We start from the raw sequence: 25,400 nt of genomic DNA, 5'->3' as shown, positions 1-25,400 counted from the left end.
TCCTGGTGTTGCGAGAGAAACGACGAGAATTTGTGCGACAGCATGTGGGCTTTGGTGATGGCCTCGCAACGATATCGAGATGCTGTAGAGAGTTTCTCTGGAGGCAGGGAGATGATGGATAACTCAATAAGACGGGGGTGTTCCTCGGAATATTTACCTTCACCCCCACTATTCCGCTATCCCGTCCGGCCTCCGCTCGCCGTGCCCTCGCCGTCGACACGGGCTCGAGTTCGGGCTGGTGTACATGTCACTCCGAGAACCTATTTTCTGCGCTACGGGAGCTCTTCTGATGCACACAGACCATCTCATGGGACACCGCGTGCTATTAGTTCTCCAGTTAAACAGTCCTCATTCTGACGGCACGTAGCGTAAACACGCCCTGTGAGAGGTCGAAACAGGGACTGGCCTGGGTCGGCTCACAGGCGAGAATTACTTCCGCGGGAATGCTTACCACGTGTAGTTAGGCGACTTGCCTAATCAGGACGTTCGCGTCAAGACCGCCTGCTGCTTTCTAGGCGTACGTGCCTAGAGTGTAAGACGGCTTCTTACTCGAGTCCGACTGGGGACGAGGCTCTCCTGTAGTCATGAAGGTCAAAAAATTGACATTTCGTTTGTCGGGCATCTATTTGCCCGCATAAAATTCTACTTCGTGTTTGTGTTACGGGGCTGGAGACTACAATTTGGCGCTTCGTAGCCGACCGTCGCTTCGACAGACAAAGGACGCCAAACTATCTCGGGAGTGCCCGACGAGATTAGTGCCCAGTAGTTGAATCGCATCAGTCATGAAACGGCCCGTTCGAGAAGCCGGCGGAAGATGGTGGGGCGCGTATGTTGCAAAAGGCGCTACTAATGAGGCGGCGTTGAGGTGCTCTCTACAACTATGAGGAGCTGTTGATGCACAAGTCACCCGAAAGCTCAGCAAGAGATGGGTGCATCTAGCCATCTACAGATTTCTCGCAGTGAGATGATTCATTTAGCTTTTACAGTGTCTATGCTGCAATTGTGCAATAACATCGGTGTAGTAACTGCCTTCATCTGGAACAACATCGCCGTCGTTGGCCGGAGTACGGTTTCCCCTGATCCCCATTCCGGTTCGTCATCACCAGAGTGAAACCCCTGGCGTCCCTGGCAGCATCCAAATATCAGAACACACAGAACAGCAAACGCCGCTGACATCACCCGGCCTACATATTACAATTGTAGTTACTGTGATCAATCTACGACTAACGAGGCACTTAAAGCAGCGACTGGCACGATGTACTTGGGCGACCAGCAGATTTGAGACGAGATCGGATGAGGATCTTCTTTGCGAACTACATTTGAGCACGAGCATGTGGAGTCGTGTCGAATAAGGGCGCTGTAGCGCTGCGACTAAGGGCTGTTGACAACACTCGAACCTAATTACGGAACTCGGCTAACGTATTCGATACGAAAAATCACAGACGCAGCACAAAAGCCCAGCATCATCTTGAAAGTTACTATGTTTTGTACGACTCGAAACCTGGATAAAATGGCCCAGATTGGAAGCGATAGCCTGTCAACTGAGGATCCAATTAGTCTCAGCCTTTCGGCAACTATCCTGCTACCATTCCCTAAGGCAAGGGTGCGCGTCACGATTCACCAAGGGCGGTGTTCAGGAGAGCCGATTCGATTCGACGAATAAAGATGTGAAACGAAAGATGAAAAGTAGACGTGTAACAAACTTCAAGTAATCATCAAGTATCTGGGGTGGCCATCATGTGGTGCCAGATACCGGCGTCGAGAGCGGCTCGCAATTATCTGTCATTGGCTGAAGCGTAGAGGCTTTCCTCATACAATGCTGTATGGAAAGTAGGCGTATGGCTCGCTGGAGCATTAGTCGTGATGCAAAGTGCTACAGCTGAAACACCCTGAAAGATCTTACAGCTGATGGGTGCCACGACCCGAGATGCAGCGAGGGCCGAGCATCAGGTCCATGGTTGTTCGACGGAGGACTCCACGGTCCGGACGCGTTCAGCAACTCAGCAGCATCATGTAGTCAACGGGCTGTACGAATTACGACGTAGAAGCGGGATTGAGATACTCCTAGAATGCAAATCGCAAGCTTTCGCTTAAACTCTATGCCTACGAACGCTAGTCTGTAAAGTCCCCGACCATTGGCAGCCATCTAAACACCCGGTAATTCCGGGGACATCTGAACTCTCACGACTGTACAGGGTATGCTGTCCAGTGGCCGCCTTGGCTTTGACTAGGCAGCCGTCGCTTGGTGCAGGCGAAAGCTTGATCCATAAATAATTGATCTAGAAGCACGCGGCCGGAAAGTGGAGGTTGGGCTTGCCTAGCGATCGGCTCGGTCTCTAGGACCCGAAATGGTAAGAATCGACACTTGGGATGGTCCCCGACGGATGACGGAATAGCTGGCCCGATGTTGGCTGAGCTTCTGAAACTTGCCCGCAAATCCGACGAAAGATGATGGAGGTGAATGTTTTCTGCGGCTGACTTTACGAACGAACTGTGTCCCCGCGGAAGCCTGCCCCGGGTACTGATGGACCGTCGATTCGGTGTGATTCCTGATGGTGTGGCTCACCGATCACCGAGATGGGGCTATTGCGAGCACAGGTGACCCGATTCGGCTCCGGGTGAGTATCTCCACTCCTCTCGGTGTGCTTCGGTCGACAGCTCTTATCTCGGTCTGTTCACCGGTGATAAGGTAGCCGCCCCACTCAGACCGCCCAAAATTTTGACTTTTGGTACGGCTACTTGGGAACTTTTTCTGCCGCCAGTACATTGTACCCGTTATCCTCATCCAACTCCAACTTCTCACACATCAATTGCGACAGCAAATCACCGCAATCATGGCCGGATCCTCGACAACGAAAAGGAAAAATGACGGTCGCCTCGCGCCGCCGTCCAAGAAGCAAAAGAGACAATTCAAGAAGCAACCCGAGGCCGCTTCCGACGAGGAGGAGGGCTTCAACGCAGTCAACCTTCTCGACTCCGACGACGATGATATTATGAACGCAGCCGTCGATGACGGCGCCCCCTCAGACTCCGACTCCGCTAGCTCCGGCGATGACCGCCCGGCACCGAAGAAGCTGAAGAAGCCGACCAAGACGACAAAGTCCAAAAAGCCCAGGGACGCCCCTCGCGAAACGGACGAGTCCGAGTCGGATTCCGACGCAGCAGCGAGCGACAACGAGGACGGCGCACCGCGCAAGAAGAGCAGGCGCAACGATCCCTCCGCCTTCTCGACCTCTATCTCCAAGATTTTGTCCACCAAGCTCTCGAACGCGAAACGCGCGGATCCCGTTCTGGCTCGCAGTACCGAGGCCTTCGAGGCCTCCAAGGCGGCTGTCGATATCGCGCTTGAGGCTAAGGCGAAGAGGCAATTGAGAGCGCAGAAGAAGGAGGCGCAGTCTAAGGGTCGCGTGCGCGATGTGCTGGTTGCGGCGGAGGAGGAGGGCACCTCGACAGGAGAGATGTTGGAGGGTGAGAAGAGGCTGCGCAAGGTCGCGCAGAGAGGTGTGGTGAAGCTGTTCAACGCCGTGAGAGCGGCACAGGTTAAAGCTGTCGAGGCGGAGAAGAAGGCGCGCAAGGATGGTGTAATCGGTGTTGACCGGAGGGAGCAGAAGATCAACGACATGTCGAAGAAGGGATTCCTGGACCTGATTGCGTCTGGCGGCGGAGGACTGAAGAAGGGCGCACTGGAGGAGGCTTGATTTGGAGAGGAGGGTTTGAGACAACAAAAATATCATGCCGTTTGCCCGATCGCGGCGCGGCTTAATTTCTCGTTTCTGCAAAAATGTTCTTAGAGGAGTGATTTCATTCCCTCCCAACCATCCTTGATACCCGCCAAATGTCTAGCAAAAGCCCAAGCTTGATGTATCCGTCCCGAAACCGTGATGCCGTGCTTGCTTAAGAACACACCATACTTTTCCCCCGTGACCCCTCCTTTTTTGCGCGGTATTGTATAATATAGTACAGAGTGATTAAATGAAGTGGTATGCAGCGAACGCCCCCATGCTAAAAGTCCTTTTATGAGAAGTCGCTGGCCTGGAGGTTGCGGGTCATGGACGGCAGCTTGACCCTGAGACCGTCGAGCTCCTTTGTCATTGTGACTTGACATCCTAACCTGCTCGTCTCGGTCAGGCCGAATGCGAGGTCAAGCATGTCGTTCTCGTCATCCTCGGGCTCGGGCATCTTGTCGTAGTGCGCCTCGTCGACGACAATAACATGGCAGGTCGAGCAGGCGCAGGAGCCTCCACACGCACCTGATCCATCAAGTCAGCCCCTGCCTTCTAGCAAGTGAAAGATACAAGCACATACCCTCCATCTCCAAGTCATTATCTTGCGCGATGTCAAGGAGGTTGTCTCCTTCGCTGACGGCAATCTTGTACTCGTCGCCGTCCTTGTCGATGAAAGTGACATAGAGCCTGCGTATCTGTCAGCAAGAGCTCTCAAAACCTGTATGTGTCCATCCTTACTCTTCGCCCGCCTTGGGAGGGGTAATGTGGCCATGCGACTTGAAGGCCGAGACGGAGAAGCTGCGCGCCGAGGGCAATTGAAGCTTGTTGAGTGCGAATGACCGTATCGTCCTTGAGGGTGCTGTCGAACTGAAGATGGATCGGGTTTGCTTCTGCAAAGGACGAGCCTGCCTGCTTGCGCTGGCGGCGAGCCTGTAGAGAGATCTGGTGGAAGACATAATATCGCAGGGTCCGGTTCTCGGCGGGTTTTTGCTCGGGATATTCGTGGGAGGGCGCAGAACAATCGGATGCGCTGGACAAGGACAATGATCGGACGTTACGGACGGCTTAAAAACAAAGGCATGCCCCTCAGAGACGGCGGTTGAGCTGATGTGACCGCAATTTGTCGGTGTTTGCTCTGTTGGTTGGCGCTGTGAGCAAGCCGGGGGCCGAAGAAGCGTTGGAAAGCCTTCGCTTGAATAAATGCGCAAGGGAAGCGGCACTGTGGAGATGTCATTGGATTCAGAGAAATTTCTATAGGCTCCTTTGGGTGGTGGGAGCTCCGATAAGGCCCACACCCCTCGGCCTTATCGGCCGGCGATTCGCGATGTTCCGCCTCCGGAGGGTCCATTTCGCGGGCGCTGACGGCAAATGACGGAAAGAAGGACGGATGGCCCGAGCGTCACAAGGAACCCCTCTCCAGCGCAACGCAAGCAGCGGGCAAGCGCGTGTGTTGGGCAGTCATTGTGTGTTTTTTTTTTCTCATTTGCTGGTTGTCGTGCTTGGGCTTCCCGCTAAGAGCCCCGCTAATCTTATCTCCGAGCGATTTCCATTTCATCATGCAAAATTGGAGCGGTGGGCAGCTCCTCAAATCATGCACCACCAGCCTTGAGCTGCAAAATTCACCCGCCAAACACCAAAATGTCGACGCCGCGAGAAGGGGTGAACCCCCTCAGACCTTACTACAGGCCGCCGACCATTGGCGAGGCTCCCGATCCCACGTCTGCTGCTGCTGCTGCTGCCTCTCAGCCCAAGCCTTTCGCCCGCCATGCTGCAAATGCGACCAGCGAGCGGTACGCGTCCAAGGCACGCGACATCTTCTCCGATATCGACTACAAGGACTACATCAGCGAGCCTTCTCCCTCTGTTGTCCAAACCGTCAGGGACCTCGTCGACGAGCTGCTATGGAAATACACCTCCGTCCTCATGGCCCAGCCCTTCGAGGTGGCCAAGACGGTTTTGCAGGTCCGGAGCCATGATGATCTGACTCTGGCACCACCCGCCTCCGAGCAACCCACGCCCCTCGCCTCTCCCGTGCTGGAGAAGAAGCAACCTGTCTTTGGAAAGAACGTTTGGGACGAGCCTGGATCTGAGTCCGACTCTGACCTCGACGAGCCTGCATACTTCACCTCCAACATCCCGACGACGCCGACGCCATCCCAACCCAAGGATGCCCGGCAGCACGAACCCTCCCCTCCTCGCACCCCGGCAGCGAAGCAGCCGCTGCCGCCACATCAGCTCAGCATTCGACGACCAGACTCGTTGATGGAGGTTATTGGGCAGCTGTGGCAGAAGGAGGGTGCGTGGGGCGTGTGGAAGGGCTCAAATGCCACCTTCCTATACTCCATTCTCTCGTCCTTGTTCGAGAACTGGTCGAGAAGTGCTCTCAGTGCCCTCTTCAACGTCCCAGACCTCGGCGTGAAGGAGGATATCGACCGTCTCATTGACATCGCATCGCCCTATCCGTGGGCTTCGCTGTGCGTAGCCGCGGCCGCAGCCGTAGCGACCGGCCTGATTCTTGCACCTCTGGACCTGGTCCGCACACGGTATGTCATGCCATCCTTGATAACCAGCTGCTCTTGGGGGTTGTTGCTGATACTTTGATAGACTCCTCGTCACCCCGACTTCGAAGCAGCCTCGCCGCACGCTGGCGACCCTCCGAGCCCTCCCCTCCTACGTCTGCCCCTCACCGCTCGTTCTCCCCACGATTCTGCATTCGCTTATCCACCCCCTGCTCACCCTCTCTACACCCCTGGTGCTCCGCACACGATTCCTAATCGACAGTCGAGTGTCGCCGACGACCTTCTCCGTCGCCAAGTTTTGTGCTTCCTCAGTTGCTCTCTTCGTCAAGCTTCCCCTCGAGACCGTGCTGCGTCGTGGCCAGGTCGCCGTCCTGAGCACCTCCACATACATCCGTGCTCTTGCCAGCAAGGATCAGCTGATGGAGACAATCATTCCGGCCGGACGGTACAATGGCGTCTTGGGCACCATGCTTTACATTATGAATGAGGAGGGTACGCGAGCGGTTCCTGTCCCGCCGGCCCCGGTCAGAAGGGGCAGGGCACCCAAGCCCAAGGTCGCCGAGACCGTGTTCCGAAAGGGACAGGGCAAGGAAGGCCTTTGGCGGGGCTGGAAGGTCAGCTGGTGGGGGCTTGTTGGTCTCTGGACCGCCGGTATCATTGGAAACAGTGCCGAAGGCGAGTTCTAGATGCCAAGCTTCAAGTAAGCAACAAAGAACCACACGCCAACAGACAACGACTGGTCGTTACAACCGAGTACGAGTTCGAAAGAGCGAGAGTGGGAAGAGAGTGCGTGAAAAAGCTGTTTTGCTGTTGTGCTAGACGTATACTGGGACGACGCGGGAAACAAAATAGGCGTTCGGGGACATATTTTTGGGACCTCCCTGAACCACTCTCCTATACGACGATGATGAGATACGGTATGATATCCTCCTTCTAAGATTTTGCTATTGTACAAACCCGCATCAATGAGAAAAGAACAACCCCTTTCCTGAAATACAAGACAAAACAAGAAACGGCCGTACCTGCAAAATCAAGAAAACGCTCGTAATTCACCTTCAGCTAGCATCTCTCGCGCTGAGCCATACCCCTAATAGAAACTCTTGTGTTTTAAATTTAGTTCACCCACTCCCTACTGTGTTCCTCGTCATCTCGTCCTCACGTGCGTCATGTCGTGCGGCAAGCCGTGTCACCTCGCCGTCACATTTAGATGTGGTCCGTATCTGTGGAATTTCGCTAGAACCTCCCTTCCGTACGACCTGGAACCTGGCGCAGAATGAATAAAAGCCTGGAGCGAAGGCACACCGAAGCCTGCGTCGTACGGGTGCCTGCATACAGGATGTCATGATGGCTCCTGTCAGTCACACACCGTGGGGCTCATCCCAACCAGTCACTCCCGCCGCGAGGTCCCCTCTAGCCCTCGGATTAAGTGCTCGTTTGAGAAAGGTTCGTCACAATCGTCACAGGAACCAAGAAGAGGGGACGCACAAGAAGGCACGGCGAGCCAGGGGCGCGGGATGCGTTTGCCGCACTACGCGCCTCCGTCGTCCCATCACCATCACCACCGCCCTTGTGCCAAGGCATGTCGTCTGCAAGCCTTGCCTCAGTATCCGAGGCTCTCCAGGAATCCCGTGGACCGGGCCGTCCAGGCCGTGGTTTATTTGGGGTTCATGTCATGGGACTTTGGTCGTCCTGGGGTGACATTGGCGTTTTAGTCGGGGTGCTGCAAATATCTCACGCTAACTCGTGGAGGGTTGGGGGCCGATAACGACCTGAAGAGGCGATGCCAGGCGGCCGCCCCCTCGAGGATGAGTCTGCATCGCAGCCTACCGCAGGAACAATTCTTGGATAAAAGTCCTGCGATGGTCCGTCCTCTTTCTGCCTGTCTCGTATATTGTCCCAAGGAAAATCAATGATTCTGTCGACTTTTTCGAAACTGTCTTTGGCCGCAAGCTCCACTCTTCTATTTGTTGTTCGGGTATCAATCAATCGCACGATGGCCCGCTCGTCTCTATTCCCCATCACATCGGCTCTCAATGCCTTTTTGCTCATCTGCATCATTCTCAAGCACGTCGCCATCGGCGTCGCGCGCTCGACAGTGCGGCACGCATGCATGGTTGTTCTGTTCCCTGTCATGCTCTTGCATATTCTCATCATCGAGGGCTGAGACAGACGACTCCGTTCGTTACTCAAGGGCGGCGTCAGATCTACCCACGATGCCGCCCGGCCTGCCACCTCATCATACCTGTCCACCATCCTGGCGCAATCAAGGGAAGAGAAATGTTCCGGCGGTGTCGAGGCTGCGTGTCTCGGCGCCCTCGCTTGAACGGATTCAACATCTTGTCTCTGCCTGAATCGCTTCGGTCTTGTCCCCACTTCCGGGCTTGAGTCAAGTGGTGATTCGAACGCCGCGTCAAGGCGCTCTTGTTCACCTATACGGAGCCTACGCCGGGCCCGGTCGTTGTGGGGCCGTGATCCCCGGCGCTTTCCTCCGCGGGTAAAATACGCATGCACGGCCATGCGCAGGTTGCCGCGCCGCTTGCTAGTCCACGCGAACCTGGGACATCATTTGGGATGGTTGTTGTGTCTTGGTGCTAAAATCTTGCTGTTGCACACACATAGCCATGTGGCAGACAGGCAGCTGTGCTGATGATGGATCGGGTCAAGGATCGAACGGCGGGGCCGTTCCGGGATGGAAACATCGCTGTTTACCAGCAGATTTGCCTTTGGGGTGGTTGCCGCCTGGCACCTGTCAGATTTGTTACCGGTGCTGCGGCCTTGGAGCCTAGCTAGTTCATTGAAATAAATTATTCCGCACATCATCTGTTTGCCAAGGTTCTGAGATTGTTCGAATCCGCCTAGTCACCCCCTTCTGGGTGGACCTTTTACGGATTCGGACGACAGGAGAGACATATTCGGTTACTTCTACGCTAAAGATGGGTTGAGACTCCGATTGCGGCGAACTGCGGCGGCAAAGACATGCTTGACGTGACAGGTCCACTTTCTCTATCCCTTTGGTACAGCCCTGGGAAGATTGAAGCGCTATTTCTCGCGTGGTCATCGCATGTCGAAGGACATTCAACGAGACGTCGCAAGTTGACACGAGCTATCAAGAACGGTGGCTCGGATGGAAACCTCGCTTGCTTCCGCTCCAAAGTCGCTAACTTGTGATTTGATCTCCTGCAATCAGGCGAAGACATGGTGATGGTTACCATCTCCCTTTTGGACTCACGAGACGGTCAGAATTCTTCTCCATTGCCCTGCCGAGGCTTCTGTTCCCATGGAAAAGAGGCGATTGGCCATCGGCGTCTTTTGAAAAGAGGTGACGTTGAGACATCTGGTTACACGTCTCCTGACTATCGATCTTAACAGGAGGCTAGACCCTGGGATGACGCTAGTTGGGCGTGGTGACTGAGACGTTCTTACCGGACGTATTAGCCTAGATGTCTCAAGTGGAACTTTCGATGGCTTTTCTGGAGACTTTTCGGCTGTCTGGTTGGACGATGCATCGGTTCGCCCGGCCGACGCCCTTGTCGATGGACACCACGGGCCGCCCATCGCAAACAGTCCGCGGGGATGCAATAAGAAATAACTATTGTTTCTTCTTCCTAGTTCGTACGGAGAGAAATGGGCAAAGTCCTGTCGTCGAAGCAGCCCAGGTTGAGGTTTGGATATCCTCTGGATCCACCATGAGTGTAGCCCGATTCCAACGTCATTCTTGCCAGCTCCAGAAAGCCACATGGTCGTGGTCTGGACGCGATGGCTTCCGTTGTTGCCGCCACAAATAGACGGTTGCGAATAGCTCCAAAACCTTATAGCCTATTTGCCTTGGAATCTGCGCTTTACTAGTTCGTAGGGAAGCTCCCGAGTGGTCTTCGACCCGTCGTGGCGTGTTCTGAGGCTTCTCGGCCGCCTCTGGTTTCGGTAAATTCTCGTCAAAACACAGGTTTTTCGGCGCAGCCCGATGAGCCTTCGGAGAGTAATTTCACTCAGCTTTCTAAACGTTGCAGTGAATTTGACAAGTCATTCTGACGCCCGATGAGGGAGGCAACAGGCGCCTCACGTCTCCCTTTCGCGTACTTAAGACCCCTCCAGGGGCCGTCAATCCTTGGGATGCTTGACTCACCTTATCCCTAGTTCGACCACGGTTGTTGAAGATCCGCAACTTGAAAGACTTTGCGAGTATAAGAGCTGAAGATCGGCCGCTTTATGGAAAGCATTCTAGTTAGGATATCACCATCCACAGTTCTCTAACCACTAGTCTTTCTTTACTAGCTTCGTCGATCACTTCTCACTGGACGTTTTTCATCGTCATTCCATTCTTTCAAGACACCATGGGCATCCGTCAGACGTCCCGTATCGTAGCCGCACTGGCTTCAGTTGCATCCGTTGCCGCACACGGCCATGTAACGAACATCGTCATCAACGGCGTCTCCTACCGTAACTACATCCCAACACAAGACCCATACACCAACAACCCACCTCTGGTTGCCGGATGGTCTGCTGACCAGAAGGACAACGGTTTTGTCGACCCAAGCGCTTACAACGCACCCGATATTATCTGCCACAAACAAGCCGCCTCCGGCAAAGGTCGCATCACTGTAGCTGCCGGCGATACGATCCAGCTCCAATGGACCGAGTGGCCAGACAGTCATAAAGGCCCTGTCATGGACTTCCTGGCCAACTGCAACGGCCCATGCAATGCCATTGACAAAACAGCCCTCCGTTTCTTCAAGATCGACGGTGCCGGCCTCATCGACCCTCCTCAGCAAACCAACAAGTGGGCTGCGAGTGCCCTCATCGCCAACGGGAACGCGTGGCTCGTTCGCATCCCGTCTAATATTGCACCAGGCCACTATGTCCTCCGCCACGACATCATTGCCCTCCACAGCGCCGGCCAACAGAACGGAGCCCAGAGCTATCCCCAGTGCATCAACCTGGAGATCACGGGTGAAGGCACGTACAACCCCCCTGGAGTTCTAGGCACCGCGCTTTATGGAGCGAACGATCCTGGTATCTACTACAACATCTACCGTGACAATCTCAATGACTATGTCATCCCTGGGCCAGCAATCATCTCTGGTGGTGTCTCGATGGTACCACAGAGCAGGATCGCGATCACTGCTTCCGCAAGCGCGACGCCGTATGGCACCACGGTTATTGCTTCATCTTCCCGGGCTGCGAGCAGTGCTGCTGCCTCTAGCTCTGAGATTACTACTAGCTCTTCCGCCAGCTCTTCTGCTTCCACTTCAACATCGAGCAAGAACACCGGTAGCAGCACTCCGACAAGTACCATTGTCCGAACATCCACCTCGACACTGACGACCTTGAAAACCCTCACCAGCGTGACTCCGACTACCACCAAACCACCCTCGAACGGCGAGGTCACTCAGGGTCTGTACCAGCAATGCGGCGGCAATGGCTGGACCGGTCCGACGGCATGCCCAGCATACGCCGCTTGTTCCACCATGGACTCGTACTACGCACAGTGCAGACCTACGCCAGCTGCTGGTGGAGGTCAGCCTTTGTATGCGCAGTGTGGAGGAAACGGATACACCGGAGAGACTCAATGTGTGTCGGGGTCCCAGTGCACTGTCATCAACCCTTGGTATTCCCAGTGTCTGCCTTGAGAAAAGCGGTGGTTTGGCCGTACTCTTGCCTAGCAGGCATAGTATGCAAGAAGTGTGATGGTTTGGGTATTTTCGGAGCGTAGCGTGAAAGCATGGCAGGTTGTGTAGTTCTGGGAAGACTTTGGGATGTTTTGTTCTTGGTATAGTTCGGGCGTTGAGCACGGATAGTCTAAGTCGTAACTTTAATGGCTTATAATCTCTGAGTCTCTGCATTGAATTAGAATTCTACGTAAATGTTCAAGCATGCAGCCGTGCGAGTTGAACTTGCAACTCAACATCGAAAAGTTCCCCCACGGCCTAAGACAAAGAGCGGTACGAATCTAGGAATTGATACTAAACATCAAGTCGTGATGTTGATACAAGTTGTACTCGGCCAACACAAGTACACAGTCTAACGCAGTGACACAACAGTGGGAAATCGCCAATACATATTACATCTGGGGCTGCCACCCAAGTCAAAGGTGCTAGTAAACACGTGATTCATAAAACCAGGCTCGGTTGTTAAGACTCAGTAGAAAGACTTTCAACAGATATCATCCCCTGAAGCTGATCATCTGGTCAATCATGAATGCGGGAATGTAAGCGGCGGCGTCTTAGTGAAACCAATATGAATGAGACCTGAGGATAATTGAGTCGTACGAATCGAAACCTTACTTCGGACATCGGGCAGTAGGTTCCACGGGGCTTTGTTGTACCACCAGTCTCACAAAAGGAGTCACAGGCCACCCTGACTATTTAAGAGAACCTCCGCACCTTTTGACACGATGTGTTGGTCGTCGCTTTTTGTCAGTACATCACCTTCTTCGACATTAGTGAAAACTATCACTCAATTTTCTCAACTGAAACCAGAGTTGACTTGAACCAGAATGAAGCAACTCTTCCATCTACCTTTCTTGTTGATTCTCTTCATGAGCTTTTCTTTTGGACAAACTCAAGAGAGCGCTTGCAGAATCGTGACAACGAACTACAATATTGGCGTAAGTCAGCATTTGAAATGACCAAAAGCGCAGCAAGACAGCGAAGACCTAATCTGAATACAGTTCAATGGCATCACACCATTGAGCCCTAATAAACAAGCTCTCTCACCTCCGACTCCATACTTCGAACTCGCCTACGAAGGCTTCGACATCAAGGCAGTGGCAGGCCCAAATGACGTCTCTGATAGAAAGTGCTTGACATACGAAGGAACATCAGTGTCTAGCACACGAGCCATAAGGAGAGATTACAACGGATCTCGTGTCGAGAACTTCGATCTAGATGGCTTCGACTACAAATGCATCCGGACGTTGTCCGAGCCAGAGCGGCGACCATGCAAAATCACAATCACTGGAGTATCTGTAAATGGCGACAATGTGTCTGAGAGTTGCACTGACGACTGGATGAGAGCGGATGCAAGTCTTTTACGATGCGAAGTTAAGTTGATGAAGAATCTCAGGGGTATCAGGATTGGGACCTCGAGAGGAGGGTACCCCACCACCAATCGGTTTACTATGGTCACGGTCATGAACAATCTCAACTTTACGGTACGAAGGAAGGGATGTTGAAGACTCAGAGATTAACATATTCTTTCACGCTTGATAGCCATGGGATATAGCTGCAAACCACTTGTCAAGTTACCTCTGGCGTTGATCCTGTTTGTCTACGAGGTGAGGAGGCGAAAGCCCGCTTCATTCGCCTTGTTCTTTACATCTACATGTAAGCCGTCGTTTGAAACGCAAATCACGGGTGCACAAACTGAAAGAACATAAAGACGGGCTGCTATTGGTACGGAACAGAGCTTCGTTTACATAGTTCCATTTCGATCAAGAATTCCTCAAGTGAAGTGAAGTTACCACATCCATCTCAACCAGTACCTCCAGATCAAGACCAGTCAGCTGAGTGCTGCGCACTACTTGCCTATGAGCGTCGGATGCGACTACTCTAAACGCCAACAGGAGTTTGGCAAAGAACGGCCTGTCCGAGCTGTTCGTTGTTAGACACGAACACAAAATCGGTTCAAGATTCGAAGTCACTTACCACAGGGAGAACGCAGCAACGAGCCCGCTGGCCACCAACCGCGCAGATCTTTCTGAAGTCGTTGGCAGAGGAGGGAACCGAAGTGGCTATGGATGATTAGGGTGCGGTTCAATTAATCAATATTAATATAGCTTTTAACTTACGGGAAGCACAATCAAGGTCAGCGACTCCGAGGACATCGGTCGCGCAGCACTGGGCACTGTCGTACAATCCAGAGCAAGGATCGTAGGGGGCAGGAGTAGAGCCGCCGCCGTTGTGTCCGTCACCAGTAGGGGCAGCGATCGCAACGCTGGCGAAGATGGCAATGAGAGCGGTGGTGAACTGCATTTTGATGTTCTTAAAGAGTTCCTGGCGGGAGACTAAACGATTGGAGCTTGTAAGGCTGGTGTTTGACTGGAGGCTGGCGAGATGAATGCTGATGCTGATGATAATAGATGTTTGGAAGGGATTTCGACCTCGGTTTATATACTTGGTTTACATACCATCAGTTGAAGACCAGTCCTGGCCGATGCAGTTCTTGCTTGCCTTGTTCAAGTCGATCCTGGACCTCATCGCGCCCGGCTACTGTGATCGGGAGACAACCTCCCCCGGCCCCCAAGGCAAAAGTCTCGCCACATCATGAAGCATGCCACAATGGTCCCGGCCTCGAGGCAAACACATTCAACATTCAGAGTCACGATAGTATGCATACCGGCTATGCCGGACAGAGTGACCCATTTCCTATTTGGATGACATGGCTGCACGTTACAATATTGGCTTGGCTTCCCACTTTATTTGGGCTGGGCTTCAACTTCTAGCACCTGTCACATTCTTCCACTCAACACGAGTTGTTTGGAAGCACAGTATCCAGTAAGGCGCCACTAAAGATCTTGAATAGGATGGGAATCCTTCAAATCCCCGAAAAAAGCAAATTCCGAGCGAGTCCGTGACGCTACCGCGGAAGCAGCAATCTCGTCCCGTGTGGAGAAGAGCCAGGACCTGACCACGGGTGCAGCCGCTCCCGTGTATTTAGTATTGTTTAATGCAACGTTCCCCGCCTTCAGCTGGAAGTGTGAGCGAATCAAGGCCGACAGTCATTTCAGCGCCAGCCTTCCACAGTGGGTAATTGACGGATACGACCCTACACTTACAGGCATACAGGCATGATCGTCGCTGCGCTGTTCATCTCTGTGAGCAGACTTTTCACCCAGTCTCCAGTTCTGGGGCATCATATCATGAAGAATCTCAGGCCGCAAGCAACGACATGGGCTGCAGAAGCCCTTCGGCGTTTCTTTTTGAGACGGCTGGGAATTAAAAGGTTCTTGAAATTTACGTTACCTTGGCATTTGATTGAGGCCATATTCAGCCGAAAAGTCAGCGCGGCAGGATATGGCCATGCCAATCGTTAACAGCTGAGGGGATGTCAGAACTGTATCTCTACTGTGCCTGTTAATGCTCAAGTGGTTGCCGAGTGTCGGGTTCGAATGGGTGTTCTAGACTTCACCCGTAATGAAGCTGATTGGGCGTTCAACAATCTCGATAAATATCTCATTTCGCTGGCAATGATCGACGTCTTCCTTGCCCTTATTCAAGAGTAAGGCTTGAATATGACTATCCATTATCCACTCACATACATGACGCAAGATGATGTCAGGGGTTGTTTGTAAGGGCTGAAATATGCAGCTTGAACAGTTGGCGATGCCAAAAAAGGCACTGCAGAGAGTTGCCTAGACCGCCGCGGCCAATAGAAGCTAGTCTGTCAACATGTCCAAGAGCAGTTTGCATCCCGGATAGAGCGTGGGTCTCGGAATGAAAGCAAACAAACATCCTGCAGGATCGAAGTATAACGTCAAAGCAATTAGACCACATCTCTACCCGCTCCAATACATACACGAGTAGTGCCACTGTCAGATCAGTAAACATTTGCAATCAACACCAAGGAGGTAAGGAGTTCGTATGCTGCATCAGCTTTCACCGAAATATGCACTACCGGCCCACCGACTCCGCCTCATCCCGTTTGCGGTCCAGTTTGTCGAACTTCCGTACAACCTGAAGGGTGGCAAAGTAGCTGAATGGCAAAGCAATGAACCAAAGACCCAGGTTGATGCTTGCCGTTGCAATGAGGGCGGTTGGCACGGCTTGAACACCGAAGCCAACGGCAACTGCGGCCGTCTCACTACCCCGAAGTAAAGAGCTATACCGAATTTGGTCGCCAGGGGAGTCCGAGAGGTTGCCGATACACCAGTAAATGTAGTTTTCCACCATTCCAAGACTGATCCGCTCGAACATGTAGACGCCGAACCCTCGACCAAACTCGCCCTGAAGAGCCCAATCCAACACGGGAAGCGTAAATCGATACTCATTCTGGATGATGACGGCCCATATCCATGTCGCGCTATTGAGTGAGGCAATCAGGGCATAAGTCGCGATGGCTCGCGTCTGTCGATTCTTAGTCCAGGGTAGGTCGACAAGAGATCCGCCCAGCCACGTCGCGAAGGTTCCCACAACTGCAGACATGAAGCTGCCCAGAGCTCTAGACCGGACGGTGAAGTAAGTGGCCAGGTAGGTGCCGGGATAGGCCTGTATCCATCCGAAGTACCAGAACAGGGGGATCAGGAGGACGATGGATCGACTCTTGAGCAGCTTCCACATTTGCTTGCTCTCTTCCCGCCAGTGAATTCCTCGCGGAGCTTCGATTGATGTACCGTCATCGCGTCTGACCTTCTCAGGATTCGACAAAAGGAGGCCGAAGAAGAAGCCCAAGCACTGAATCGCGATGAAGCCTAGATATGTGTGGTACCCAACTTTGCCTTTTTGGTTGACCTTGTGGTTGATGGCCAAGGATATCGCCCCTCCAATGATGTTACCAAAGTTTCGGAAGGTAAACCACGTCGCGATGTAGCGTCCTCGCTTGTGCTGTTCCGGATAGCCTGTACTTATGGCTCCTTCAACACTCCAAAAGAAGCCCGCACTCAGGCCACACGCAACTGAACCAAAGTAAACGAACCAGGTTGCGCCAGTTCTGTTGTTGACGTAGAGGCCGGCGGCATACAACGGATAGCCCAAGGAGCCTATCGCAAGCGTCCATCGGAACCCAATGATGTTCGTCATCCAAGGTCCAGCAAAGCAAGTTATTGTCATGAAGGCGTACAGAAGGGCATTGGCCGCATTGACGAGATTCGGACTCTGAGAGCCACCCACACCCAAGCCATTCATGGCGCTCCAGATGCCGGGAGCACTGAAGGCACATATGCCAACGACCAGAATCTGAAATAGGGTGCTTCTGAAGAACGGTATCGAGGATGGGGGCGTCGAGGGACCATCTTGACTGGGCTCCGAAAGATCCTGTCCAGTAGCAATAGTTGTAGTTGGTTCATTGGACTCAATAACGCCTTTCTGCACTGATTTGAGAGACATCGATTCGGGAGGTTCGAGTATGATCGCGGTTGAAGAGATTAAATGGAATCTGTTCGAAGTTGTGATGATACAGATATCGAAGTTGTTGAAGAAGCGCCGACGCACCGCTTAACATCTTCTCAATCAGGTGCCCATAATCACGTAACACGGCCAGAAATTGACATTATCGGTGTCTTGCTGGTATCGCTGCTTGTCATCCACGTGGTTGGTGATAAGAGATATCTAGCATCCAATAATTGGAGGGCTTGCGCCAGCTCTACAGGAATTGCGTGCTCCGGCTGGAGGGCCCGACCGATATCGATGATCGGCACCCCTCATCGGAGTGTGCACCAAGCCCACTCGGCTGGCAACTGTGATACCGAATGCGACCGAACCCCGCACAGAGGAGGTTCCCAGCAAATCCGCCGTCACTTCCTGATTTTACGATAAAGATAGATGTGAGTAGTTCTGATAATCCATCGCATAGTGTCGCTTGTGAATGCTGCATGATGGTGGTTTATCGCCGGCTTCAAATCATGAAGGTTGAGTTGAGTTATTGAAGAACGTTCAAGATGGCGCCTGACCGGCTGATGCGTCCAACTGCTGATCCTGGATCCCAGAGCATTACTGATGGTGTGTTGCGTCATATCAGAAGGATCCAACGATTTTGAACCCAAAGATAACGTGATTTTGGTTCCGAATGCATGTCGCACGTGTGACAGCGTTTCATTATACAGAGGACCGCTGCCGGTTTCTCAGGGTAAATTTAAACGGCCAGTCTCCGTATCTTCACCCTCGCCAGTAGACTACGTGAAGTACTACCACTAATCTGCAAATTCGACCACCAAGCCCAGCCCCGCTACAGTATGGCAACAGCAATCACTCTGAACTCGTCATTGTTCGTTCCGAATGACACTGTCGACCCTGAGTCACAAACAGTGGTGTTTGAGTCTTTTGAATTGCCAACAACCAACCAGAGGAATCTGGGAGCTCCTCACCCCGAAGGCACGGTGATCCCACTTGCCCTACGGCTATCAAGTCACGATGATGATGTCGAACTGGAGACGATAATCCAGACAGTGAAGTCGCTCCAGGCTCGCGGTGGGATTCTCACAGAGAAGCTTGCTCTTCATGGGACTTTGTTGTTCCGAGGTTTGCCCATCCACAATGCCGAGGACTTCAGCAAGTTCGCCCATGCCTTCGGTTACAGGCCACATGAAATCATTGGCATTGTGGTGAACAGGCCGCTGCTGGCTCCCAATGTAGCTCCTGCGAACGAAGCGCCCAAGGAGGTTTTGATTTACAACCACAACGAGTCGCCTCAGGTACCACACGCTCCTGAGTACATCTTTTTTTACAACCACAAGGCTCCTGAAAGAGGGGGGGAAACCCCGATTTCATCTTCGCTCGAACTTTTCAATCGCGCTAAGGATGAGATTCCGGAGTTCATTGCCGAGATCACCGAGAAGGGGATTCTCAGCCGTGTCACGTACAAGTTCGACCGTCAGTACGAGGGAGGATCAACGCTTAAGCAGGCCTTCGGCAAATATTTTCAAGAAGGAGACAATGATCCCACCAAGAAGGCCAAAATTGAGGCTCAGATTTCCCGGTACGGTCGTGGTGAGCATACTACATGGGAGTGGATAGAAGATGGCGTTGTTTTGACCCACCGGCTTCCGGCAGTACGCACGCAGCCCGGCACAAATCTGCCGACTCTGTTCACAGGTCTGGCAGCATATTGGAAGAATGCGCAGGGGGGCAACGGGTCTAGGAAAGAGGTGACCAAACAGCTGTATGGTGACGGCACTCCCATTCCAGAAAAGTATCTGGAACATTTGTCGAAGATTACGGATGAGATCCGTGTCCTTCATAAGTGGCAGCGAGGCGACATTCTTGTTTACGACAACATCATTGCTCAGCATGGAAGGCAGCCTTGGGAGGGCGAGCAATCAGATCGTGTGGTTCTAGCCAGTCTATTCGATGGTCACAGCGTTCCAGGTGCGTACAACGATAAGAGTTGGGCCCAGGTTGTCCAGGCACTTGAAGGATGAGTAGGAAGTCAATGGATCACTCTCTCAGTGTGTTGCTAGTTTGAAGTAGAATACGATGTCTTACCTTGTCTCAGACAGGCCATTCGTTTAACATTGGTACATCAGCAACGTCTTCAGTCTCGCTGTTCCTAATAATAAACTGCCACTAAATTGCCCGAAAGTGATGAGTTCTGCATTCTGAAGGATTGAGAAGTAAAGTGGATTGCCATCTTAACATACTAATCATGACTGCTGAACTTATACTTGTAGCCTGGATGAGATGCTCTTAGCTTGGGGTCCCCAGGGGTCGCGTATAAGTTCTCCCTTGCGGTTCCTCCAGGGACTGCGTAATCCCCATTCCCCAACCATCCCCTTGCTTCGAGCTCAGGAATGAGGTATTCTATCACGTCTGCCCAGGCGTCAGGAACAACAACATGTCCGATGTTAAAGCCATCAACGTCAGCAACCGTGATCCACTTTTCCAGCTCATCAGCCACAGTCTTGCCGCTGCCAACCTTGAAGTTTCCACTCCCCCCTATGGATTGGAATTCGGCTAGAATTCGCGGTGTCCACCTCTCATATCCCTGTGGCCGAGAGAGGAGACGTTCCCGCTGCTGCGGTGTGAGTTTTGCCATCAGGGGGTGATTGGGATCCGTAGGAAATTCTTCGTCAAGAGGGAATTCGCTAACATCAATGCCAGAGATGCCGCCGAGAAGTGCGAGGCCTCCGTCACCAATTGCGTACTTCTTGTATCGTTCGTACTTCTCCTGAGCCTCCTCGTCTGTAGCACCGAGTATCGGGGTAAACTGAATGAAGAATTTGATGTCGTGTGGATCTCGACCCTGTGAAGCGGCGAGGTCTCGGGTCTTCTTGATCTTGCCCGCAAGAAATGCCGGGTTGGGGTCGCCGATGAATATGCACTCTGCGTGCTTTGCAGCAAATGCTGACCCAGCCGGCGACATGCCAGCTTGGAAAAGAAGAGGGGTTCTCTGAGGACTGGGATCGACCTGATGAGCACTCTCGGATTTGAAAAACCGTCCTTGGTGAACGATCTTCTTGACTTTAGAAGGATCAGTAAACGTAGATGTTGTGGAGTCTTTGACCACAGCATCATCTGCCCATGACCCCTCCCAGAGTCTAATTATCATGTTAGCTGGCAAACAATATCTGCACATGACCGTGAGCACGTTTACTAACTTATAAACTAGCCTTAAATACTCATCCGCCATTTATAACGAAGGTCATGTTCCGGAAGCTTTTCCAGGCCCATAGCTCGGGCAGCATTGTCACTCCAGGAGGTGACAATGTTCTGCGTGTTCTCTGTCAATAATTATCTCAAAAGTGGCTTGTGCTTTGCGACAACCTTACCCACGCAATTCTGCCTTCAGTGACATGATCCAAGGTCGAAAATCTTTTGGCCAGAATGAACGGGGGCTCAAAAGTGGTGCATGCTGTGACGCCGAAAGCGAGGCTCTTCGTGACAGCAGCCATAGCCGAGATGACCTTTTCTGCGTCAGTTGATGGTTGAGAGGCCCCAAGTTGAGACGTAACTTACCACGAATGGATCATAAAGTGGCCATTGGGTTCCCGATCTAATGGCAGGGGCATGGCTCTTCTGGTATACATCGTGGCTTCCGAAGTTGTCGGTTTTCACAGATAAGTTACCCGGCTTAAGGAAGCACATGGAATTTTGACATACCTAAGAATAAAGCGTTGAACTTTCCCTTCTCAAGGAGCTGCGCTAACTCGATCCAGTAGGGCAAGCGACTTTTGTGTGAGCTCTTGTCTTCTGGGTTCTGCCACTGTCTATGCTTTCAGTACTAGTGAGTATAACCAATTTACAGATATGTCCAACGCCGTTCATATCAAAAGTGTTTAAAAGAATTCTCTTCTGTTTTACGTTTATGTAATATCCATATATTCGCTCCCCATCAATCTTGCCCTTGAGAAGATCGATTGACGTGGCTTCTGCTGGGTGGAGAGGGGTGTCCGGCGCCATTATGTCTCGGTGAAGCTGATGGGTTGAAGTAACTGTCAATAAACTTATTCAGCAATGAGTTAACTACAATTTTGAAGGAACCAAAATTGCTGCTCTTGTACTTGGGATGTAACGAAATCTCGCGAAAGTGAAAAGGAAGAGATCTAGTAGGAGTCGTGAACGACGTTGGCACCGAACGACTGGAGGTGACGTAGACCTCCTAGAGATAGAAGAAGAACTTGTACCAATCTTCGAGTATGTGTGCTGATTTCAAGAATGCCCCGTCTGCTGGCATTGAAAAAACTTGCGTGATTGATCCTTTGGATGTGGGATGTTTTGTTAAATTGCGCCATTGATAAGTGAATCCAAACCCCTCCGATTCGCTGTAGTGCATCTAGCACGCAATTGTATGCACTCCGCACGAATGTGCCATCCTAAGGTGCATCAAAACAAGCCATACGAGTAACCTGATCATCAATTCTGGCAACGAATTCTGATGAAACGGAATTGCGACATCGGAGTTTTGACGGAACTTATCTCGTAAGGCCAAGTGATCGTTGCAAATGGAGATTGATTACGTCTTTAACGAATTCAAGCAGCCTATTTTGCGAAAATCTCGTACAGATTATACTTGCGCAATGCGGAGGGAGGACTGCCCGTATTCTCGCTGTTGTCGTCGTCGTCTTTGTTCCGGCCGAACAGCAAAGTTCAAAGCGTATGCTTCGACTAATATATAAAGGTCGTGTCACTTCGTACATAATGATTGGACACGATGAGCTTTTGCGCAATTGATAAAGCTTTACGTTCAGGGCTACTACGTGCATCTGGTCCATTTGCGTGGATTTCGATTGGGAGGATACAAAGGCTCCGCCAACTAACACCAGAAAAAGCTGGTCGTGGCTCTGAGGAGATCCATCTAGACCTCTCGGCTCGCAGAAAAATCGTCTATGTAGACGAATAACTTGTAGGGCCCTCTGCGTTCTGTTGACGACGCCGATCTCTCGCCGAGTACCAAACCACGAAACAAGTCCATGAAAAGTATGTCACCTGCATGACTGCCTCCATGATATAACCCCTGAAAAAGCGAGGAGCTTCAACCGTTGGAAACGCCACGATAGGAACCCATGTTCCGAATGCTGTACTGATTGCTAACATGGAACTGACGACAAAGGCTCGTTCTTCAGCATCGCCGGCGCAAGCAAGATTCGCCAGACTGTAGTTAATGGGAGAGACGGAGACCTCGATGTAACTAATTGCCACCGCGAACCACTTGAAACCAAATGAAGTGTGATCGTAAACTATCCAAGCAAATTTGGATATGAAATGAAGCAGGCTGACGGCTCCAATCAAGTCAAGGGAGCGATTGCTTTCTGCCCACCCTTATCAATTGTCCATGAGAACCCGAGAATGAATAAGATCCCGATGCTTGGACTGATTGCCTAGAGATACAAATCAATGAGTTGCAATGGTAGTTTACGCCAGGGGGTTTCGGGACTCACGGTGAAGTTGTTGACCTGTGCCACAGAATATTGTTCGTTGCTTCGCAGCCACAGAGTTGGGCTCCCTGTGACCATACTCTCATACCCCATCAGCCACATCACATTCCAAGGGACGAGCACCCAAAAGTGCCATCTGCCGAGGAATCTTTTGACAGAAAGCCAAGATAAGCTCAGTCCCTCAGGATCGAATCGACCTTCAAGAATCATTCTTTGTTTCGCCAAGGCAAACTCTTCGTCTGTGAAGTACCATCTTTTCCCATCTTTTGGTGTACCTGGGAAGGTAATTGCCCCCCATGCGGCAATCGGGAAAGTCATGATCGACGCAACAATGTACATCCATCTCCACCCCGGAAGGCCCAGAGCGCCATCTAAGGATTGATAGACACGAGAGGCAAGAAGGCCGGTTGTCATCGTGCCGACGCCGCTTGACACGTAGAATATTCCACCTCGGCGCATAAGCTCGTCGCCTCGATACCTGTAGCCTAGGTTTCAGAAGGTCGCCCTAAAAGAGCCTGGGGGTTGGCAGCAGGTGTGACTTACCAGCTTCCGAGAACATAATGTATCGAGCAGAAGTAAGGTCCTTGTTAAATTAGCCGTCATCATTGTCAGCGATACCATGGAACACACCTTCAAGAAGACCAACTAAGAAGCGATAGCCTGCCAGCTCTGCGAAGCTGTTTGCACGGTAGCACAACAATGTAAATATCCCCCAAATCGTCATCGAAGTCGGAATTACATATTGAGCAGGATATTTGGTGACCAGGAGCGTTGCTGGTATCATAGATCTGTAATCCCGATCAGGAGTCTGTATATAAGAGATTTGTAGAAGGGAATGAAGGCAACATACACACAGTAACCCACGCTGAAGATGGACCCCAATTGCACCAACTCATTGCCCAAGAGCTCGAGATCTAGACTGGTGTTGAGTCATCTTAAGCTTTCAATAGGATGGATACCTCGCACCTTCTCGCATGCCACTGATGAACGCATTGGTCAGGATTCCTCTGTCGATGTACAAAATCTGTTGCTAGGATTAGCAAGAAACCCAACCCAGACAAATCACTTGACAATCAACTGCATACCCAGAAGCCCACGAAAGCATATGTCAAAATGAGAAAGTCAAGCTTCAGTATTACTCTTAGCTCCAAGGGTCCATCGTTTCTGTCGAACCAGGCAAAGAATGACTTTTTGCTGAAGTTTCGGTTCGGCCGGTGTTCCTCGGGGGGACCACCCGTATCTTCTTGTTGACCCGCGTCGCGTGCGTTCTCTGGTCGGTATTTTGCGGCTACGTCAACACCATAGCTCTGTTTCTCTGCCATGGCTCGCATCTGCAGAAATTAGAATACAAAGCAACGCTTTTCTGAGAACAGAGTGACGAGTATTGTCAATTTTTGTGTCTTGCATGGGCTAGATACGCAGCTGCTGATCGAACTTGGAGACTTGGTTACTCAATCCTCAATGCTTGATCACTGAACCCGTCCCGAGGACCTGGCAAAGAGCACACGCTCCTGCCGAACCCAAAAGGCCCAATCAGGATTCCCGCAAGAATTCCGATACCGCAATCGCATTCTGTTGCGTAAAGAACACCCAGAATGGCGCAATGGGATGTTCCCTCTTGCCCGTAGCGGTTACCCAAGAGAGCTTCTGAATCTTCAGCAACGTTATGTCTGAGGCCAAGACATGATGACCGTTATTTCCGGGTAACAACGGCTGAGCACGTGGGGGCCACGCCGTTGACGCGATCACACCCATGTTAAAATTGTTGCCTCTTACCAGTGATAAATCTGCAGTAAAGCAAGCCAACCAGGGTGAATACGGACAATTTTCCAAATTGTGTCATCACCCTTGCTGGTTCACACCTTATCTGAACCTCTTGTCTTGTCTTGTGTGATGTGGAGCCGGTATGTCGCAATGGCTGTCGCTCTTTGGATAATATGATCACCATACGTTGGTGCCGGGGCTACAAGCGCGAATAGAATGCGTCCAATACTGGTTGTCATTGTATTGCTCGATTGCTCGTAAGTCCATCTGCAAGCTTATCATGTTCCCCGCGGTCAAGTCATCTCCAGCGACGGCTGTCATCCACGGGTCTTGGATAGGTGACGCCTTTCGGTCAGAACCACAGCTCTACTCTACCTAAGGTAGTAATTGCAGTACAGAAGTTGAGTGGCAAAAGCTTCTCGAGAGTAAACGTGTTTTCTCATACGACACAATAAGCATCTTTCTTGGAGCGGACCATGGCACGGATGGAGATACCCAGTGACACGGAAGAGCAGGCGAGCCCGTCAGTCAACAGTGATAACGAGCCGTCAAGAGAGAGTACCAAATATTTCCCAAAGAACAAACCTTGGGAGCCTTTTCGTTCTGTTAAGGTTTTATTACGTGGCGTTCGAACATCTTAATGCCGTTGCTGATTCGAGGTAGATCATCATTGTGGGGACTGGCATTGGAGGCATAGCGTCTGCCGTTCTCTTGTCCCATAAGGTGAAGAATTCGACAATCGAAGTCTACGAACGACAAAGTAGAGTGGTGAGACTATCACCTCAATGACTGATTACTTCCGAGCCCCCTTCTAACTTTAGATCCAGGGAGGAACATGGGCTGTGAACGTGTATCCGGGAGTTCGATGCG

The 25,400-nt window shown here is 51.8% G+C and overlaps 8 protein-coding genes across 8 annotated transcripts; 4 read left to right on the top strand and 4 right to left on the bottom strand.

Moving 5' to 3' along the window:
* Window positions 1-2,834: 2,834 nt before the first annotated feature.
* COL26b_005816 (uncharacterized protein) lies at window positions 2,835-3,698 on the top strand (the record flags this gene model as incomplete). The annotated part of the gene is made up of 1 exon (XM_053178651.1): window positions 2,835-3,698. One exon carries the CDS (start codon window positions 2,835-2,837, stop codon window positions 3,696-3,698), a length of 864 nt encoding a protein of 287 aa, XP_053037471.1.
* A 316-nt stretch (window positions 3,699-4,014) lies between these two features.
* On the bottom strand, window positions 4,015-4,681 carry YAH1 (mitochondrial matrix iron-sulfur protein; the record flags this gene model as incomplete). The annotated part of the gene is made up of 3 exons (XM_053178650.1): window positions 4,015-4,250; window positions 4,306-4,412; window positions 4,464-4,681. The coding sequence occupies 3 exons, from the start codon at window positions 4,679-4,681 to the stop codon at window positions 4,015-4,017; spliced, it is 561 nt and encodes a 186-aa protein (XP_053037470.1).
* Window positions 4,682-5,363: 682 nt separating this feature from the next.
* On the top strand, window positions 5,364-6,930 carry COL26b_005814 (uncharacterized protein; the record flags this gene model as incomplete). The annotated part of the gene is made up of 2 exons (XM_053178649.1): window positions 5,364-6,268; window positions 6,330-6,930. 2 exons carry the CDS (start codon window positions 5,364-5,366, stop codon window positions 6,928-6,930), a joined length of 1,506 nt encoding a protein of 501 aa, XP_053037469.1.
* Window positions 6,931-10,575: 3,645 nt separating this feature from the next.
* On the top strand, window positions 10,576-11,871 carry COL26b_005813 (uncharacterized protein; the record flags this gene model as incomplete). Its single annotated transcript, XM_053178648.1, has 1 exon — window positions 10,576-11,871. One exon carries the CDS (start codon window positions 10,576-10,578, stop codon window positions 11,869-11,871), a length of 1,296 nt encoding a protein of 431 aa, XP_053037468.1.
* A 1,920-nt stretch (window positions 11,872-13,791) lies between these two features.
* On the bottom strand, window positions 13,792-14,439 carry COL26b_005812 (uncharacterized protein; the record flags this gene model as incomplete). Its single annotated transcript, XM_053178647.1, has 4 exons — window positions 13,792-13,833; window positions 13,888-13,973; window positions 14,031-14,246; window positions 14,370-14,439. 4 exons carry the CDS (start codon window positions 14,437-14,439, stop codon window positions 13,792-13,794), a joined length of 414 nt encoding a protein of 137 aa, XP_053037467.1.
* A 1,413-nt stretch (window positions 14,440-15,852) lies between these two features.
* Window positions 15,853-17,283, bottom strand: COL26b_005811 (uncharacterized protein; the record flags this gene model as incomplete). The annotated part of the gene is made up of 1 exon (XM_053178646.1): window positions 15,853-17,283. One exon carries the CDS (start codon window positions 17,281-17,283, stop codon window positions 15,853-15,855), a length of 1,431 nt encoding a protein of 476 aa, XP_053037466.1.
* Window positions 17,284-18,128: 845 nt separating this feature from the next.
* On the top strand, window positions 18,129-19,313 carry COL26b_005810 (uncharacterized protein; the record flags this gene model as incomplete). Its single annotated transcript, XM_053178645.1, has 1 exon — window positions 18,129-19,313. One exon carries the CDS (start codon window positions 18,129-18,131, stop codon window positions 19,311-19,313), a length of 1,185 nt encoding a protein of 394 aa, XP_053037465.1.
* A 218-nt stretch (window positions 19,314-19,531) lies between these two features.
* Window positions 19,532-20,254, bottom strand: COL26b_005809 (uncharacterized protein; the record flags this gene model as incomplete). Its single annotated transcript, XM_053178644.1, has 1 exon — window positions 19,532-20,254. The coding sequence occupies one exon, from the start codon at window positions 20,252-20,254 to the stop codon at window positions 19,532-19,534; it is 723 nt and encodes a 240-aa protein (XP_053037464.1).
* Window positions 20,255-25,400: the final 5,146 nt, after the last annotated feature.

Source organism: Colletotrichum chrysophilum (assembly GCF_026319265.1).
Source record: "Colletotrichum chrysophilum strain AFK26 chromosome Unknown scaffold_40, whole genome shotgun sequence".
NCBI lineage: Eukaryota > Fungi > Ascomycota > Sordariomycetes > Glomerellales > Glomerellaceae > Colletotrichum > Colletotrichum chrysophilum.
Note: the sequence above shows the minus strand (reverse complement) of the source record. Positions and strands in the feature narration are given on the sequence as shown.